This window comes from Pan troglodytes, chromosome 19 (assembly GCF_028858775.2).
Source record: "Pan troglodytes isolate AG18354 chromosome 19, NHGRI_mPanTro3-v2.0_pri, whole genome shotgun sequence".
In the NCBI taxonomy this organism is placed as follows: Eukaryota; Metazoa; Chordata; class Mammalia; order Primates; family Hominidae; genus Pan; species Pan troglodytes.
In genome coordinates this window covers 87,201,305-87,219,817 of record NC_072417.2, presented here as the reverse complement: position 1 = coordinate 87,219,817, position 18,513 = coordinate 87,201,305, and the positions used below count along the sequence as shown (strand labels likewise).

General features: G+C 54.3%; 1 protein-coding gene across 2 annotated transcripts in view; it reads right to left on the bottom strand.

Moving 5' to 3' along the window:
- TTYH2 (tweety family member 2) overlaps window positions 1–18,489 on the bottom strand; it is a 48,428-nt gene extending 29,939 nt beyond the window's left edge. Inside the window, exons 1-3 of one of the 2 annotated variants that reach the window (XM_016932862.4) lie at window positions 18,287–18,489; window positions 9,325–9,497; window positions 971–1,082 (exon numbers count right to left, since the gene is read on the bottom strand). In XM_016932862.4, the coding sequence (XP_016788351.2) occupies window positions 971–1,082; window positions 9,325–9,497; window positions 18,287–18,415 (414 nt within the window). In that variant the 5' untranslated portion in view covers window positions 18,416–18,489. Of the gene's footprint in view, window positions 1–970; window positions 1,083–9,324; window positions 9,498–16,287; window positions 16,371–18,286 lie in introns of those variants that run through there. The other variant, XM_016932864.4, reaches the window with a different exon arrangement.
- Between the last annotated feature and the right edge of the window lie 24 nt (window positions 18,490–18,513).

Here is an 18,513-nt window from a genome sequence, read left to right as displayed (position 1 = left end):
CACCCTTGTCGTGCTCCTCCCTGGGCCAGGTCCCCAGCAGAGGGGTGGCAGCCCCAGCAAAAGGCTCGTGTGTATCAGGCAGCGTCTGCCACAAAATCCAGCCCTGGCTTGGCAGAGTAGCCTTCCCCTTCCCCTAAGAGTCTGACACCTCCTCTGGCCAGGCCAGAGCATCCTTCACTGTGAGCCCCCACCTGGAGTCACTGCCTGGAAGCCAGAGCTCCGAGGAGCTGGGGCAGGTCTCCACTACCTTACGTCACGGGGCTCTTCAATTTTTTTTTTTTTTCTTTAATTTTTGAGATGGAGTCTCATTCTGTTGCCCAGGCTGGAGTGTGGTGGCGTGATCTTGGCTCACTGCAACCTCCGCTTCCCAGGCTCAAGTGATCTCCCTGCCTCAGCCTCCCAAGTAGCTGGAACCACAACACAACTGGCTAATTTTTGTATTTTTGGTACAGACAGGGTTTTGTCGTGTTGCCCAGGCTGGTCTCAAACTCCTGAGCTCCACATGCCTTGGCCTCCCTCAAAGTGCTGGGATGACAGGAGTGAGCCACCACGCCCAGCCCTCAGTTGTCTCTGAAGAGAGTTTTTTCCTCTTGGCATCTCCTGGACCTTGCAATACTCCATATGCAGCACTTAAAATGAACACAAAAAATGCAGTGGGGCTGATTTTCCATGTTCAAGGTCTCCTTTGACAAATCAAAAAGTGTTCGGCTTGTTGGAAAATGGGGTTTGATCCCACAGCTGTCTCCTTCAGTCCTCACCCCCATCCCTGCCACCCCTGCAGGCTTGGAACGCACAATTGCCCATTTGCCCCAGCAGAGGCAACTGCAGCGCAGGCGGGGTCCAGCCCTCGGGCGTCACACAGCCCCTCCGTGTGCAGCTGAGCCAGCTGGGATCTGACGGGGACCCTTGCTCTGACCACGCTGACCTTGTGGGCTGTGCCTGTACTCGGCCAGCTGCCTGGGAGCCTTACCAGAGCATCGATCCCAGAGAAGGTGTGGTTGGCATCGTCCAAGGAGTACATCAGCTGGTACGCCCCATCGTTGGTCTCGCTGTTTCCATAGAAACCAATGCCCACCGCAGCACTATAAGCAAGATCCCAAACAGAGGTTAGAGGTGATACACAGAGGAGAATGTTTGCTTATATTAAAAAATAAGCTTAGGGCCGGGTGCGGTGGCTCATGCCTGTAATCCCAGCTACTCAGGAGGTTGAGGCATAGAATTGCTTGAACCCAGGAGGTGGAGGTTGCAGTGAGCCAAGATCGTGCCACTGCACTCCCTCCTGGGTGACAGAGCTAGACTCTGTCTCCAAAAAAAAAAAAAAAGCTTGTTTTTAGAGCAGTTTTAGGTTCACAGCAAAATTAAGTGGACAGTAGAGAGTTCCCATATATCTGCTGCCCCACACACGCACAGCCTCTTACTCCACCCTAAAATCCTGCACCAGAGTGGTACATCCATTACAACTGATGAGCCCAGACGCACACATCATCATCACCCAGAGCCCACAGCTTCCACTAGGGTTCATTCTCAGCGTTGCACATTCTATAGGTTTGGACATATGGATAATGACATGTGTTGGCTGGGTGTGGTGGCTCACGCCTGTGATCCCAACACTTTGGGAGGCTGAGGCGGATAGGTCGCTTGAGCCCAGGAGTTGGAGACCAGCCTGTGCAACGTAGTGAGACCCTATCTCTGCAAAAAATTTTAAAAAAAGAAAAAATGAAAAAATGATGTGTCCACCATTACCATATCATACAGGGTAGTTTCACTGCCCTAAAATTCCTCTGTGCTCTGCCCATTAAGTACCCCCTCCCCTCTAACCCCTTTATTTTTATTTTTATTTTTTTGAGACAGAGTTTCGCTCTGTTGCCCAGGCTGGAGTGCAATGGCGCTATCTCAGCTCACTGTAACCCCCGACTCCTGGGTTTAAGTGATTCTCCTGCCTCAGCCTCCTGAGTAGCTGAGATTACAGGTGTCCGCCACCACGCCCAGCTAATTTTTGTATTATTAGTAGAGAGGAGGTTTCACCATGTTGGCCAGGCTGGTCTTGAACTCCTGACCTCAGGTGATCCACCTGCCTTGGCCTCCCAAAGTGCTGGGATTACAGGCTTGAGCCACTGCACCTGGCCTTAACCCTTGATCTTTTCACTTTCTCCTTAGTTTTGCCTTTTTCAGAATGTCATAGAGTTGAAACGATACAGTGTGGAGCATTTTCGGACTGACTTCTTTCACTTAGTAATATGGATTTAAGATTCTTCCATGACTTATTCCGGCTTGAAAACTCATTTTTTTCAGTGCTGAATAATATTTCATTGTCTGGATGGACCACAGCTTATCCATTCACCTGTTAAAGACATCTTCGTTGCTTCCAAGTTCTGGCAATTCTGAATACAGCTGCTGTAAACATCTATGGAGAGCAGGTTTTTGACTTGAGCTGAGGAACTCTTTCCTGGGGGCTGCGGTGAGTAGGTGGATGACATCTCACATTCTGGCAGGTGGGGCTAGGGGTGGTGAGGTGAAGGTTCAGGGTCCCTGGCAGGCTGGTTCTACAGGACATTTTATTTGGGCAATAGGAAAATACTGTCCTCTAGTCCTAAGACTCCAAAAGTTGGGAGACTGTAGCCAGCCCAAGGGATGCTGATGCAGTAGATCTGGGGAGGGCCCAGGTTACCTGCACTTTTACCAGCCCCCAGGGGATTCTGACACAGGTGGGCCTGGGAATCGCTGAGGTCTACTGAGATCACATACTCATTGCCAACCTTGGGTCTCTCTTGACACCTCCAGGAATTGTGGACTCCCTCGACATCCTCCACCCTTTCCTCCAGCATCCTCAGGCCACCCATGTCACAGTCTGTTCTTCCACTGTGAACTCCCAACTTATAGAATGTTCCTTCTTCTACTGAGCTGACACCTGCCTCCTTAAACCACTTGCCCCCTGGATCTTCATTTGTCTTCTAGGGCAGCCTGGAAGAAGTTTCCAGTTCTGCACAGTGCCCCATCAGACAGCTGAACCTGGCTTCCTCATAACCCTCTCACCTCATGCTCTCCAAGTGGGCAGGCGTCCTTCTTGGGACTAAGGTTTCAGACCCTTGCCCATGCCATCACTGTCCTCCAAATGAAAGTCTAATTTGTTAATGTCACCCTTAAATGTGGCCTGAGTGAGTCACTCAAGTCCAGGTTGTTCATCAGCTCTGAGCGCAGCAGGGCTCATGCCTTAGGTCCTCCACTTCCCAGGGCACTGACCTGAACTTGCACCCGCCCTGGTTCCCCCCGCCCCCCACTGATCTTGTGGTCTACAAACAGCCCCTGAATTTCTTCCCAAGAATTGCTGTTAAGCCCAGTCTCTCCTCCTTCCTATAGTGCTGTATTGATTTTTGTGTTGTTTTAACCAAAAGCAGAACTTTAAATCTATCCCTGTGAAATCTCATCTAGTTGGTTTTAGTCCAACATTCCAGCATGAACAAATCATTTCAAATCTTGACTCTTGTCATCCATCATATTCCATCTGACCTGCACCACTTGAGACCATCTGAAGATTGATTAAGCAGCCTCCTGAGTTTTCATCCAAAATGCTCATTTGGGTTAGGGTGGGGGGAGATGAATGTACACGTCCACACTTATATTTGTTCTGTTGTTCTTTAAACAACACAGGATCTAGGATGGAACCCCCTGGAGGACTCTGATAGCAACCTCCTGCCAGGCACAGTGGCTCATGCCTGTAATCCCAGCACTTTGGGAGGCTGAGGCAGGCAGATCACCTGAGGTCAGGAGTTCAAGACCAGCCTGGCCAACATGGCGAAACCCCATCTCTACTAAAAATGCAAAAATTAGCTGGGCGTGGTGGCACATGCCTGTAATCCCAGCTACTCGGGAGACTGAGGCAGGAGAATTGCTAGAACCCAGGAGGAGGAGGTTGCAGGGAGCAAAGATTGCACCATTTCACTCCAGCCTGGGAGACAGAGCAAGACTCTATCTCAAAAAATAAAAAAAAAAAAAAGAAAGAAAAGAAAAGAAACCTCCTTCCAGGGCACCCTCGACTCCTAATTTAGTGTTTTTCAGGATGTGGTCCTCAGACCACGGGAACAGAATCACCTGGGGAGCCTGTTAAGTGCAGATAAGCAGCCCGGCCCGTTCCATCAGTGTGGTCTGGGAATGTGCCTTTTAAAATGAGGTTCCTGTATCATCCAAGATGGGGGGGCAGGAGACATCAAAAAAAAAAAACAACAAAAAATAAACAAGGTTCCTGCATGCTTTACGTATCTCTGTCTCTCTCTCACACACACCCCCTCTACAGTTTAGAAATCCACTGCATAAGTCAATATTCATTGGGTTCAACCAGAGTTGTGTAACTAGCTTTGAACCCAGTTAAATGCACCATCATAGAAAATGCAACTGTATCCACACAGAGGGGAGGAGCTTCACCAAGTGCTCAGCTGAGATATTTATACATTAAATGAATTGTCTTCCCGTGACCCTCCAATTTGTAACTTTATTTAAAAGAAAATGAACCAATTGTATTGTGCTCTGAGAAGCCCTTTTGTCGACTCCTTGTGTTCATCCTTTTCTAGCTCTCTGAGTCACGATTTAGTGTTTTCCGGGGATTCAATATGAAGCCAGCGTTTTCCCATCCTTCTATTCTCTCGGGCCCTGTGGGTTTATCAGCGATGGGCCAGGAGGGGCTGTGAAATTACACCTCATCTTTGGGGATCAGAAATCACCTTGGGGCTCAAGCCTGTAATCCCAGCACTTTGGGAGGCTGAGGCAGGCAGATCACCTGAGGTCAAGAGTTTGAGACCAGCCTGGCCAACATGGCAAAACCCCATCTCTACTAAAAATACAAAAATTAGCCGGGCGTGGTGGCGAGTGCCTGTAATCCCAGCTACTCAGGAGGCTGAGGCAGGAGAATCTCTTGAACCTGGGAGGCAGAGGTTGCAGTGAGCTGAGATCGTGCCACTGCACTCCAGCCTGGGCGACAGAGCGAGACTGTCAAAAAGGAAAGGAAAGGAAAGGAAGAGAAAAGAAAGGAAAGAAAGAAAGAAATCGCCTTGGCTGTTTAATGAGGGTCTCCTGGTCTCTCCTGGGGTCATTGATCCCACCTGGGCCATAGGAAAAACTGTTCTGCTTAAGGGAGAATAAGCGGGTTGGTGGTGTTGCTTTCCCCCTGGTGTGTTCACACTACTCTTTCCCAAATATAAAATCACTACCCTTCCCCCAAAATAGAGGAGAACAAAGAGGTATATCCTCCTATCCCTTTTGCTTTTTCAGGAACCCCTTGTTGGTCTTTTCTTCTGCGGATTCAATCCCCCGCTTTCAGGTGGAATCACATCAGCAGAGCTCATGTGTCCTCCCACCTCAGTGCCCCAACCTTTACCTCCATCCCTTCTCCTGCTGCTGTCCCGACTCTCCTTCCTGCCCCTCCCATAACTCACACCAATCTGGCTGTTCCTGTGTCCCAGTGGACGCAGCTCCAAGGAAGGTGACCAATGACCTCCCACTTAACCCAAGGGTTTTTCCCAACCCCCCTCCCACGTGCAGTGGTCAGCTTGGTTCCTCTTCCTGGAACACGCTGCCCCGTGACTCCTGTGCCCTTGTGGTATTCCCAGCCCTTCCTTGTGGGACACTCTTTCCTGGTCTCCTTCACAGGCACCTTTTGCGTCCTAGCTGTTAAACACTGTGCTTCCTCCAGGCTTGGCCCCAGCCCCCTTCTCTTCTCACTCTGTGCTTCCTACAGCAGGTCACCCATGTGTGTGACTTCCACACTGGCCACCCTCATGACCCTGGCTTTATAACTCCAACTGCACTTGGATGGTTCAAAGGCACCTTAAACTCAATCTGTGTACAACCAAACTGACTGTCTGCTTCTCTTCCCGGTTCCCTGCCAATGTCCCTTGCCTTGGAGGATAGCACTGCCACGCCATCCGGGGGCTTAAGCCAGAAACCTGCAGATGAACTTCAGCAGCTCCTCCCCAAACCTCCCTAGCTGACTCTTCCTCTGGGCACTCCCCTCTGGTCACTGCCCATGCCCAGGTGTAAGCCCGCTGCTCTCCAGCTGGGCCTCCCTGATGGCCTGATTTTACTCTTGCCTGCGTCTATGCGACCCTCTGCCTGGACCTGTCCCTCCTCTGTCCCCTGCCCTGTTCTCCATTACAGGGGTTGATCCCTCACACGGAATGTCTCGGGCTCCCCTGCCAGCTGGCTTCTGCCGATGGAGGTGCTGGTAGGAGACCGGAGGTGGTGGTAAGGCAGCCAGGGCCCTGCTCCCCTCGTTCTGCAGCCGCTGATAGGCAGGCTGTGTGGCTCCAGCTTCCCTGGTGACATAGCCTCTCCCTGTGTCCCTCTGGCCTGCAGGTGGTGGTGGCTCCTGCTATTGCTAATCCCAAGGTCGCTCACTGCCCTCATTAGGCCTCTGAGCTCTTCGGTCACCCGGTGGCCACTTCTTCACATTCAAGTCCCACTGTTCCGAATACTCCCGCCGGCCTGGGTTCCATTCAACTTGAGTTATCGGGTCACGCTACCTCTTTGCAGAGCCCCTGCAGTGGCTCCCCTGGCTCTTAGAATAAAGACCCCGACCCCTCACAAAGCCTATGAGTTGCTCCATGGTTTGAATCCCATCTGCCCCCTGTGTCTTCTGACCCCGTGACACTTTCCCCATCCCACTGCCACTCACTGCTCACCCCGACCCTCGACAGTGCCCCCAACCCCCTCATCTGCTCCCTCTGCTCCGGCCACATTGGCTTCCTTTAGCCCCATGCTCGCTCCTGCCTCTGGGCCTTTGCACGTTCCTCTTCCCTCTGCCTGGAGGTGTCTCCGCCTCCCCTGCCCCCACCTTTGCCAAGTTAACGCCTTCTCATCCTATGGGTTTGGGTGCCCATGTCACCCAGGAACGCCTGGACTCAGGTGGGCCATCCACTTCTATGCCTGCTCCTTTCCTTCAGAGCTCTCTCCTTAGTTTTTTGGTTTTTTTTTTTTTTTTGAGACGGAGTCTGACTCTGTAGCCCAGGCTAGAATGCAATGGCACAATCTCGGCTCACTGCAACCTCTGCCTCCCGGGTTCAAATGATTCTCCTGCCTCAGCCTCCCAAGTAGCTGAGGTTACAGGCACTCGCCACCACGCCCAGCTAATTTTGTATTTTTAGTAGAGACAGGGTTTCACCATGTTGGTCAGGCTGGTCTCGAACTCCTGACCTCAAGTGATCCACCCACCTTGGCCTCCCAAAGTGCTGGGATTATAGGCGTGAGCCACCACGCCCAGCCCTCTCTCTTTAGTTGCAATGATTCAAAGCAAACTGGTACACAGTTCTCAGCCTCTGCTGACAGATCATGAAAGCAGACTTGGTGCCTGTTTTCTTACTGCTGGTGCCCTCTTGCCTGGTACAAGTCACGCCCAGAATGTTGTGGGATGGATTCTGCCACGCACATTCCTTCCACCTTGAGTTTTCCCTATACTGCAGATAATTCTTCCATATTGGAAGAATTGACTCCTCATGCCATTCTTACCGTTCCAAAGTATTCTTCCAAAACAAGTTTGTCGTGTGGGTATCTGTGTGTGTGTGTGTGTGTGTGTATCTGTGTGTGTGTGTGTGTGTGTGTGTGTAAGAGACAGGGTGTCACATCACCCAGGCTAGAGTGCGATGGAGCGATCATGGCTCACTGTAGCCTCTGCCTCCTGGGCTCATCATCCTCCTGCCTCAGTCAGGACTACAAGCATGCACTACCATGCCTGGCTCATTTTTGTAGAGGTGAGGTCTCACTACATTGCCCAAGGTGATCTTGAACTCCTGAGCTCAGGTGATCCACCCGCCTCGGCCTCCCAAAGTGCTGGGATTACAGGCATGAGTCACCACGCCCGGCCACGCAGGAGGATTTTTAACACCAGTCACTTCTCAAAGCTCTTCCACTGTACTGGGAACCGCACTCAACTGTGACCTCCCGGCCTGTCCAGAACTCTGTCCTCTGAGTCTCTTATTTCAGCCCCGGCCATGTATTGCAGCAGCCTTGGTCCCCTTCCTTGTGCTCAGAGCTTTGTCCGCCCCACAAGGCTGCTTTAGCGTCTCGCCTGCGTTTTGGCTTAGGTGAGCCTCCCACTACAGGCAGGACGAGATCAAGAACATCTTCCAACAGAGAAGAAACTCGCAGTGGCAAGGTGAGCTGCCTAGGTATGAGAGCCCAGGCATCCTCACCCCCAGGCTGACCGGGACATGCCTGGCTGCCAGCCTGCTGCCGGGTAGTGGGAGACTCTACTCTCTGGGGTGACCACACCCCAGAAGCGTCTCTGCGTGGACACTAGAGGCTTTTGGAAAAACCTTTATAGATTTAAAAACAAGAAAAACGCAACAACTCCTGAAAACAGCCAGCATGCATGTGGACGCCAGCTGGGGTGGAGTGGCCAGGCAGTGTGGTGGGCTGGGTATGGACTCCTGCACGGGAGTTATAAATCCTTGCTTTAAGGCCCAGCATGGTGGCTCATGCCTGTAATCCCAGTGCTTTGGGAAGCTGAGGGGGGAGCAATGTCTGAGGCCAGAAGTTGAAGACCAGCCTGAGCAACATAGTCTCAGCCCAGGTGTAGTGGCTCACGCCTGTAATCCCAGCACTTTTGGAGGCTGAGGCAGGTGGATCACTTGAGCTCAGCAGTTTGAGATCAGCCTGGGGAACTTGATGAAAGCCTGTCTCTTCCCCACCCACCCCCCCCCAAAAAAAAAGCCAGGCAGGCATGGTGGTGTGCACCTGTAGTCCCAGCCACTTGGGAGGCTGAGGTGGGAGGATTGCTTAAGCCTAGGAGTTTGTGGCTGCAGTGAGCTGTGATCGCACCACTGCACTCTAGCCTGGGTAACAGAGTGAGACCCCATCTTTAAAATAAATAAATAAAAGAAATTCTCACTTCCTCATCCAAACCAAAGAACTGGCTAACGGCACTAAAAGCTATTGATCTCACAAGAAGATGGAATTGATTTGTGCTGGAGTCAAACTTTCTTCTGACCTCACAGACCCAGGGCAGCAGCTGGCAGGGGCCAGGGACAGAGACTGGAGATGCCCAGTGTCGGTGCAGAAATGCTGCCTGCACGGCTGCTGGGCACAGGACAAACCCACATTGGGGCAGGGTTTGTGGGGGGCCACTTGGGAGACCTTTCTGGAGACCCCATCACCACCCCAGGCATCTGATTCCTGATGCTTGGTAAAAAAAAAAAAAAAAAAAAAAGGGACAACATTCATTTGGGGACAAGCTTTTCCATCAAGGTAGCCGGAGCTCCGTCAGAACATGGTCAAACAGTCCCTGGTCCCTTGCAGACTGAGCCGCACACCCCAAGCCCAGCGTCCAGGGACACTCACCAGCAGACGAGCCCGGCCACCACGGCCGTCCAGGTGATGCAGCAGGAGTGGTGCTGCTTGGTCTGCACCGCATCGTCCCGCCGGCAGCGGCATGCACAGACCAGGTAAGCCACAAGGAAGATGAGGTTCAGGCCCAGGCAGACGGCGGCCACCAGCCCCAGGAACAGCAGCGACTGGAAGAGAGCAGAGGCCTGTTGTCACTCTTCATCCCTGCAGTACGGGGCTCTGGAAGTGCCCTGCCCTTGGGCCCTGAGTGCCCCACCGCCTGAGCTGCATCTCTCGTCCATCCTTCCAAGCTCCACCTAGGGTTCAAGCTCCTACTCTGTAAACAGAGGGCCCGGCGCTGAGGCACTTGGGTGGGAGTGATGGAGCTTACAGGGCATGAGGCCAAGTGGTGGGCCTCGTGGTCAGTGAGGGAGGGGTGCCAGAGCTGGTCTCTGGTTTCTGGTTCAGACCCTGGATGAAGATATGGACCAGGCCCTGCTGATGAAGAGTCTGAGCCACTCAGGAGACAAGGCAGGAATCCCCAGCTAGCAGGGAGGGCTGTGGGTGGTGAGCTCCATGGCCAAGGGAAAAAGGCAAGGAGAGGGATACCGTCCAAGACCAGAGTACCCAGAGGCCTCGGGCGCTGAGTGCCACTGAGGCAGGGCCTGGAAGGGCAGCCCTGTGTATCTGTTGCTTCTTCCATGCAAGGACCCCGCTGTCCCAGGCTGGGCATCATCCTCTACCAGAATGTGAAGAGCTTGTTCTAGGTGTTGGGGTCCATCCTGAGAATCGAGAAGCCAGCTCCATGCTTGGGAGATGTGTGAGGGGGCGGGACAGTCAGGATATGCAACTTCTGGAGTCCCTTCCACTGCACCCCAACAGGGACAGCTGAACCTCCAGTGCCAGAGGCAGCAGCAAAGCCAGAATTCTGAGGGGGCCGGAGGGGCCTGAGGCCTGCCTAGCACCTCGGGGCCCTGCAATGGGAGCCAGTCTGTCAGGAGGCCTGGTGCCACTCTCTGCTCACTCATCTCTTGATTTTGCCAGATGGGCACCAGATGGCACCGGGATTGGCGGCCGCCAGCCAGGGCTGGACCTGGCTCTAAGTCAGGCTCCTGAGCTGACAGCCGCCCCTGCTTCCCATGCACCCCCGATAGGGGTTCCCAGTCCCGAATCCCTAGTGCTCCGGGGGGCTGCTGGGGAAAGCCTGTTTCAGGGAGTCCTATGCAGGGGGTGGCAATCAGCAGGAAGGGGGTACTCCAGGACCCTGCGGTCTAAGGGGGAGATGAGACTTGTGCAGGGACAGGCACACACAGAGATAGACCTGACAAACCAAGGCCGGGCTCTGCAGTCTGGGGCTTTGGGGCCATTTTCCAGGGGGACAGACACCTGCTGGAGGCCACGCTGCCAGCCCTGTGAGATGCGGGCAGGCCTTCGGGCCTCTGACATGGACTGCTCTGCTGGTCACTCTTGGCTGACAGACTTCTCAGCTGAAGTGATGGGGGCAGCCCAGAAAAAGGCAGGAGAGATGGCTCACTTGGGAGGGGAACAGATGGATTTGACTTTGGAAAATGTGGCTTTCCGCCAGGTGTGGTGGCTCACGCCTATATCCCAGCACTTTGGGAGGCCAAGGTGAGAGGATTGCTCGAGCCCAGGAGTTCAGGACCAGTCTGGGCAATACAGGGAGACCCTGTCTCTACAAAAAAATAAAAAATAAAAAATTAGCTGGGCATGGTGGCATGTGCCTGTAGTCTCAGCTACTCAGGAGGCTGAGGTGGGAAGATCGCTTGAGACTGGGAGGTTGAGGCTGCAGTGAACCATGATTGCACCACTGCACTCCAGCCTGGGTGACAGAGGGAGATCCCTTCTAGAAAAAAAAAAAAAAAGCTGCAGCTGGGAAGCCAGGGCCCAGTAGATCTGGGCACCTCCCTCTCCCAAAGACCTCACAGTGTGGCAGGGGGCTGGGGCTGGGGCTCTCCCCGCCTGGACCACTCATTAGCATGGCCTGTCCCCGGGACTGACCCCAGCAAGCCCAGGGGTAGAAAGAGATGGTGGAAAGTCACTGCCCCTCTTCTGGTCCTCAGTCCATGCCCCTTCACCAGAGGGCCCTGCAGCCCAGGCCAAGGCAGAGGAGGCCAAGACAGCTGGGAGTTGAGAGCCTCTTTCCTTGAAGTAAAGTTTACCACCCCGTGACCTGTGGCCCTGACATCTTCTGGGAGCTTGTTAGAGGTGCAGAATCTCTAGCCCCGCCCTGGAGCTAGTGAATCAGACCTGCCTCTAGAGATGATCCCAGGCAACATATATTCCATTAAAGTCTGGGCAGCACTGGATTAGTGTCAACAGAAGTTCTCAAACTTTTTCCAGTAGCTTAACTTTTTCTTCAAACTGACTTGCTTACCAGAGCCCTGCAACACAGAGCTCCATCTGAGTGAGGAGTGGATAGAAATGCCATGTTCTGTCCTGGCCGCCCCTTGGCAGCCCCTGAGGCCTCTCTGCTAAAGCCCAGGGATCCTCTTAACCATTTGCAAACCAGCGAGGCCTGGTGGCATGCACTTGCAATCCCAGCTACTGGGGAGGCTGGGATGGGAGGATCACTTGAGCCCAGGAGTTTGAGTCTAGCCTGGGCTAGGCAACATGCTGAGATCCCATTTCTTAAAAAAAAAGTAACCCAACCTCCCAAAAAAAACCCCAAGCAAGCCAAAAAAAAAAAAAAAAAAAATTGCAAATCATTGTGTAACATGCATGCCATGACCCAGCAATTCTGCTTTACAGAAAGGAGGGCTGTGTCCCTCAGAAGATACACAAATGTTCACAGCAGCTTCACACAGCAGTCACAGCCTACACCCAAAAAGACACAAACGTCCACCAACAAGAGAAAAGATATAGAACATGTGTTATAGTCTTAGAATACTACACAGCCATGAAAAGGAAACCAGCCACACATGACGGTATTTCTGGGATGAATTTCCCAGAAGTCAGGTTGAGAGAGAAAGCCAGACATGGAACAGCAGAGAACTGTATGGATTAATTTATATGAAGTTCAAAGTCAGAGATACTCATGAATAGCCAGAGAAATGTGAATCATCGAATCATTGCTACCTTTGGGAGGGTGCGGATTTCAAGAGAGCACGAAGGGGGCTTCTAGGGGGTCAGGAATACGATCTGATTGGGATGGTGTTGCTCACACACACACACACCACGCACGCAGGTGCTCGAGGGTATAAATTCATTGAACTGAACTGCACACTTAAGACTGCACTCTTTCCTGTAAGTTATTCTTTTTTTTTTTTTTTGACACGGAGTCTTGCTCTGTCGCCAGGCTGGAGTGCAGTGGTACAATCTCGGCTCACTGCAACCTCCGCCTCCCAGGTGCAAGGGATTCTCCTGCCTCAGCCTCCTGAGTATCTGGGATTACAGGCATGTGCTACCAGGCCCAGCTAATTTTTTTGTACTTTTTTTTTTTTTTTGAGACAGAGTCTTGCTCTGTCGCCAGGCTGGAGTGCAGCGGCGTGATCTCGGCTGAATATAACCTCCGCCTCCCAGGTTCAAGTGATTCTCCTGCCTCAGCCTCCTGAGTAGCTGGGATGACAGGCATGTGCCACCATGCTCAGCTAATTTTTTTGTACTTTTAGTACAAAAGGACCAGGCTGGTCTCGAACTCCTGACCTCAAGTGATCCACCTGCCTCGGCTCCCCAAAGTGCTGGGATTACGGGCGTGAGCCACGATGCCCAACCAAGTTATTCCTAATAACACAAAAATGTAAGGGAGCCCCAGACAAACCTGTGTAGCCTGAAGCCCAGTTACCATCCAGCCTGCCCCCAGCTACCCTTTGAGTTTGCCTCCTGAACAGTCCCACTATCATTTTATCCCCAGTGGGAAAAGCTCCTGAATCTACCAATGTCCCCACCCAGCAAGGAAGGCTCGTCCAAGAAGGATCAGGCTGTGGGTGATGTAGCCGGCTCCCCCGTTTCACTCTCTCAAGCCTCCTCCAGCCTCCCGGTCTCCCCCTTCAGCAGCCGCTGAGCCTCTGTGGCCTGGGGCCTCTCCAAGCTGGGCAGCTGGCCTCAATTAGGTTTCTGATAATGCTGTCCAGCTCCAGTGAAAGCGAGGCCTGAGAAACCCACACTCAGAGGCTTTTTTTTTTTTTTTAAATTTCCTTTTTTAAAAAAAAAAAATACAGACAGGCTCTCACTATGTTGGCCAGGCTAGTCTTCAACTCCTGGGCTCATGTGATCCTCCTTCCTTGGCCTCCCAAACTGCTGGGATTACAGGCATGAGCCACCCTGCCCAGCCTTTGGAAGCCTTTTGTTAGGGAGTTACTTCCCAAACCCTCCTGGGAACCCTACCTAGGTGCTGGGAAAAAACTGGGGGTGGTGGGTGGGACAGGGTGAGAGGGTGTAGGGGGAAAAGGAATTGGGAAGGGAAGAAGAAAGAAGAGGGAAGGTGGGCAAGGGAGGAGGAAGGAGGAGGGAAAAGAGGAGCAGGTAGGAGCCCGCCCCCCTCCCCCTAACCAGCAGCACCCTCTTCCAGGGCCAGCTTGGTGGCACCTGCTGCTCCTAATGGGCAATTATTTTCTTGCTCCCAATTAACACTGCATGTCCCCGTGTGCATGGAGGTGGAGGGGAATGGAGGAGGGAGCCAAGAGTTCTGCTTCCAGGCCCCCCTGCTCAGATGGACAGAGCTTTGCCAAGACAATTTCCCACGCCTCCCCATGCCTCCCACTGTGCCCTGCAGCCACCTGCTTGTCCCACAGCAACACCAGGCCCCCAGCTCCCACACTGGTGCTCAGACTCTGCCTCTCGCCTCATCAAAGGGACTTCAATTATTTCTGATTTGTCACTGTGTCATGAAAAACCCAGAGCGGAGAGTGCCAAGCTGGGACCCAAGTTGGGGGCCGCAGTGACCATGGCAGCGGGACCCAAGGGGCTTCTGCACTGGGCAGGGGAGGGGGCAACAGCCCTGGCCCCAGAAGACATAGAGAGAGGTGTGCCGGTCTCAGGGGGAGGCTGGGAGAGGGAAACTAGGAGCACCTAGAGGGAGAGTCTCCCTCCCAGGCCCACTGGGAAAGATTAAGCCCTCTCCCAGGCGCGGCATGACTGTCTGATGACCGTGACTCAATTTCACACTGGATGAATGGGGCTTCCTCATCCCAACCTCAGCTCTTCTCAGATCTCGGCTGGGATGGGCTTGCTGCCTGGTCCTTCTTCCTCAGACCTGCCCCCAGGTCAGAAGCAGGAAGTCCTGTAGTTCCGGTCCAGTCCCCAACTGTGTACCCTCCACTTTGTACTTTGGCGAATCTATGAACGGAACCAACCAATGAGAGAACACGTGGAAATACATGCCTAAATACAAAAAAAATTAACAATATCTCCTCTGCCTCCTAACACATGTCCCCAAAGAGCGGCTGGTCGGCTGATCCTGGGCAAGGGAAGCTGGAACATGTGGCAAGGGAAGCACACATGTGGCCACCTGCCTGTTGACAGTAGCAATAACTAACATTTGCACAGCCTTTGGGAGCTTACTAAGATGTTTCAAGAACTGAGCTCATCAGTGTCTGGTCTCCCCTGAGGGGCTGGCTGGATGGTGATGGTGGCACTCACGCTCAGGCAGGGACACCGAAGTGCCTCGTTCATTTGCTCAGAGAGATACTGCTGGATTCAGTGCCAGGTGCCCATTCCCTTCTCCCCAACACTGCCCAATGGACACCGGCTGGCTGCAGTCTTCTCCTTCCCAAGCAGCGATTGTAGCAGTTTCCAGTGTGCCAGGCACTGGCCACAGGCTTCATAATCCATGAACTCATTAGTTCTTTTATCATCTCTTTAGAGTAGGAATCGTCTCCAAATCCAATCCCCCTCATCTATCAAAGGTGAGAAGACTTGGGCTCCAGGTCTAGGCTGATTTCCTTCCAGACATACAGCCACATCTGGCAGCCCAGAGCTGGGTGCCCGCCAGGGCCAAGGTGCCCTCGTCCACAGCCCTGCCTTGGTGCTAACCTCTCATGCTTCTACTCACTGGAGGGTAGCCTCCCCACAAGGCTGGTGACACAGGCCAAGTGGCCTTTGCGAGGACTTGGGCTCAAGTTCACTGGGGGGAGAGGGGCGAGGATCAACTATCAGGAGGACTGGGGGCTTTCACGGCTCCCAAAGACCCCAGAAAGTGAGTGAGAGCCCCTACTTCCTCAGGAAGGTTCTGGAACACTGAATTTGCTCAGGAAATCCCAGCTCACCAGGTGACCTGCTCTTCACCATCTCTGCACTTCCAAGAACCCCCTTGCCTTTGAGATCCCCCACACCACCCACATCCTGAGGCCAGCACCTGCCTGTTTCTATCCTTGCTTAGTCTCTGATGCACACACACCCACCCCCCACCCCCCACACAGCCAGCACTGTGCATTTGAACATGTGGGGCATGAGCTGAAGCCCTTTCTGCAGGCGTTTTGTTCAGTCTCCCCCAATCAGAGTCTGTGGAAGAGATCTCCTTCCTCTCCATTCCCCAGCAGGGTACTGTCCTGAGACACACTCCTGAACCTCTCAGCCACTCCATTGAATGATCTGTGTCACCGGCTCCTGTTATGTGCTATGGGACTCTCTGTACTAGGCATGATATGTGGAATATCTCATCTAATTCTTGCAGATGAAGGGAACAAGGCTCAGAGAGGTTAAGACACCTACCCGTGGTCACACATGGAAAGAACTGGGAATCCACCCCAGCCAACTGGAGGGCAGAGCCTCACCTCAAACTGCTTGGTGTCTGCCATAGCACTGCGCCCAGAGCCCAGCCGCAGAGAATCCCCAGCAATTTCTCCTGAAGACCTGCTGCCTTGGTTACCACGGTCACCCCACGCCTGGCATAGCACTTGCTCCAGTCAAGCTTGCTGAAGACTGGGATAACCGACGGTCCACCTGACTCTGTTAGTGACTGGTGCTCAGGAGGAAAGAAGACATCTAGGAGAGACCTGTGGTCACAACAGGGGAACTTACCAAAACAGGAGCCACCTTGAATAACACCCAGAGCCAGACTTCCGGTCCTGGCCCACCACGCTCATCTCCTACTCAGCGATCTGAGTGGTGGCGAGGGGGTGAGTGGGACCAGGAGCCAGTGGGCAGGGCTGGTGCCAGCTGCCCAGGAGCAGTGGCCGATGGGAAGGGACACCCTCTGGAACCATTTGATGCCCAGCACAAAGTGAGCCGGGGCCAGAATCCTGGGAGGAGGGGCAGAGGCTGGAGGTAGGTTCATGTGGCTCAACTGCCACCTGCCCATGGGACTGAGGGGGCTGTGGGCAGGCCCAGGATCCACCAGCCACAGCTGTTGGGCTGATAGGAACTGTCTCTGGGGCCATCAGGGTGAGGGAGTCCCCTTACCATCCCTACCCCCACCTAGGGGTCTTCTTGACCCAATGAAAAGTTTCAATTTCCTCCAGTGGAGAGGAGAAAACTATGGCTGGAGACCCCGGGTGTGGGATCTGGGGCACAGGGTTTAGGATGGGGACACACACACACACACACACACACACACACACACACACACACAGCTGTCTCTGAAATCATATCCGCCTCTTTTCATGCATTCTCTGGGAGAGGAAGATTCCCTGGAGCTATCCCCAGGCAGCCACATTCTCAGGGAACACAGACTCCCACAGGCTGGGCTCTGGGGGAGGGGGGGTGTGTCCACCGACTGCCGTCTTGCTCCTGAGTGCCCACTGAACCCCAGGAAGGGGTCCTGATGCTCCTCTCCCTCTGGTAGGGCAGGCACCATCTGCCTGGACCTGATGGCAGCCGGGTCGTCAGGGGTTATTATTAGACTCCCTGTCACTGGCGCTTGGGCACCTCACACTGGATCAGGATTCCCTCCAAGAGGCCCTGCTTTGCCCTGACCTGTCCCATATCTGGAGAACTTGACACAGGGAGAGGCCGCCGGGGGCCAAAGTCCTGAGATGGGTGCCTGGCTCTGAATAAATGGACCCCATCCTGGTCCACTGGCCCCAGAATCTTTAACCCAACACAAGGAACTGATACAGGTGGGCTCCCGGGGCCAGAGCAGGCGTGACCAGACCTGAGACGGGCTGGGAGATTCTGCAGCTTTGTTTGTCTGGGCAGGGAGGTCTGGGGAGCCCTGGCCCTGTCTGTGGGGTGCAGAATCCCGCCAAGGGTCAGCAGAGTAGGGAGGGGAAGCCGGGAGTGACTGCCCTAGGCCAGAAATTCAGGGCTTAGAAGGTGTGAGGTAGAGAGAGGGGCGTGGGGGAACAGGAATGGGCCAGTCTAGGACCAGGGGACACAGAGAGGCTGACTGTCAATGCAAGGGGGTCCTCAGGACAACAGTGTGAGATGGGCTGACGGAGGCCACCTTCCTTCCCTGGAACAAGCGCAAGCAGCTGTGGGTTCTCTGCGCTAGAGGGGAAGTGACCCACACCGCTTCCCCAAGCCCTGCAGCCTTCCAGCTGAGACTCCCACCCTGCAGGCCGGGGCTGGGGAGGAGGGGTGCTGCGGAGACCGACTCGGGAGACTCTACTCAGTTTCTGCCAAACTTTCCTAGGCCACTCAGCCCCGGAAAGAGAGCGCCCCATCTTGGAATCTCAGACGGTCGAAAACGTCGGGGCACCCCTCAGCATCCCCGCACCTCGCGCGCCAGGATTACCCCGAGACGAATGCCCCTGTCCTTACCCCTCCCCCGCGCCGCCCTGCCCGCTCAGCGTTCAGCCCCTCACCCCGCAGGCGGTCTTGCGCCCTTCCTCCCCTTCCCCACGCCCGCTTCACTCTGATCTCTTCAGTTTTCCCGGCCCCCAGGTTCCCAGACAGGAGGGGACGCGGGCCACGGGCCTGGGAGGGTGGGGGAAAAGGGGAGAGGGGAGACGGGAAAGGGCTGCGCGGGGAGAGAAGGGGTCTGAGAGGCACGTGGGAAAGTGCAGGCTCTCGAGGGGAGAGGGGGTAGTGCGGGGACTTGGGGCGCGCGTGGCTGCGGTCTGGGGCGGCGTGAACTCACCTCCTGGTAACTCTCGTCGCCGGGGCTGAAGGTGCTGTTCACGGGCTGCAGGCGCAGGCCGACGTGCGGGACGCTGTGCAGCCACACGACCCACCAGGGAGCGATGTAGTCCACGCGCGCCGCCTGCATGGCTCGGCCCGAGTGCTACCCACAAGCTGAACGACAGCTGCGCTCACCTCCCGGCCGGGGCCCCGCGCCCGCCCCGCCCCCGGCCCCGCCTCTCCCTG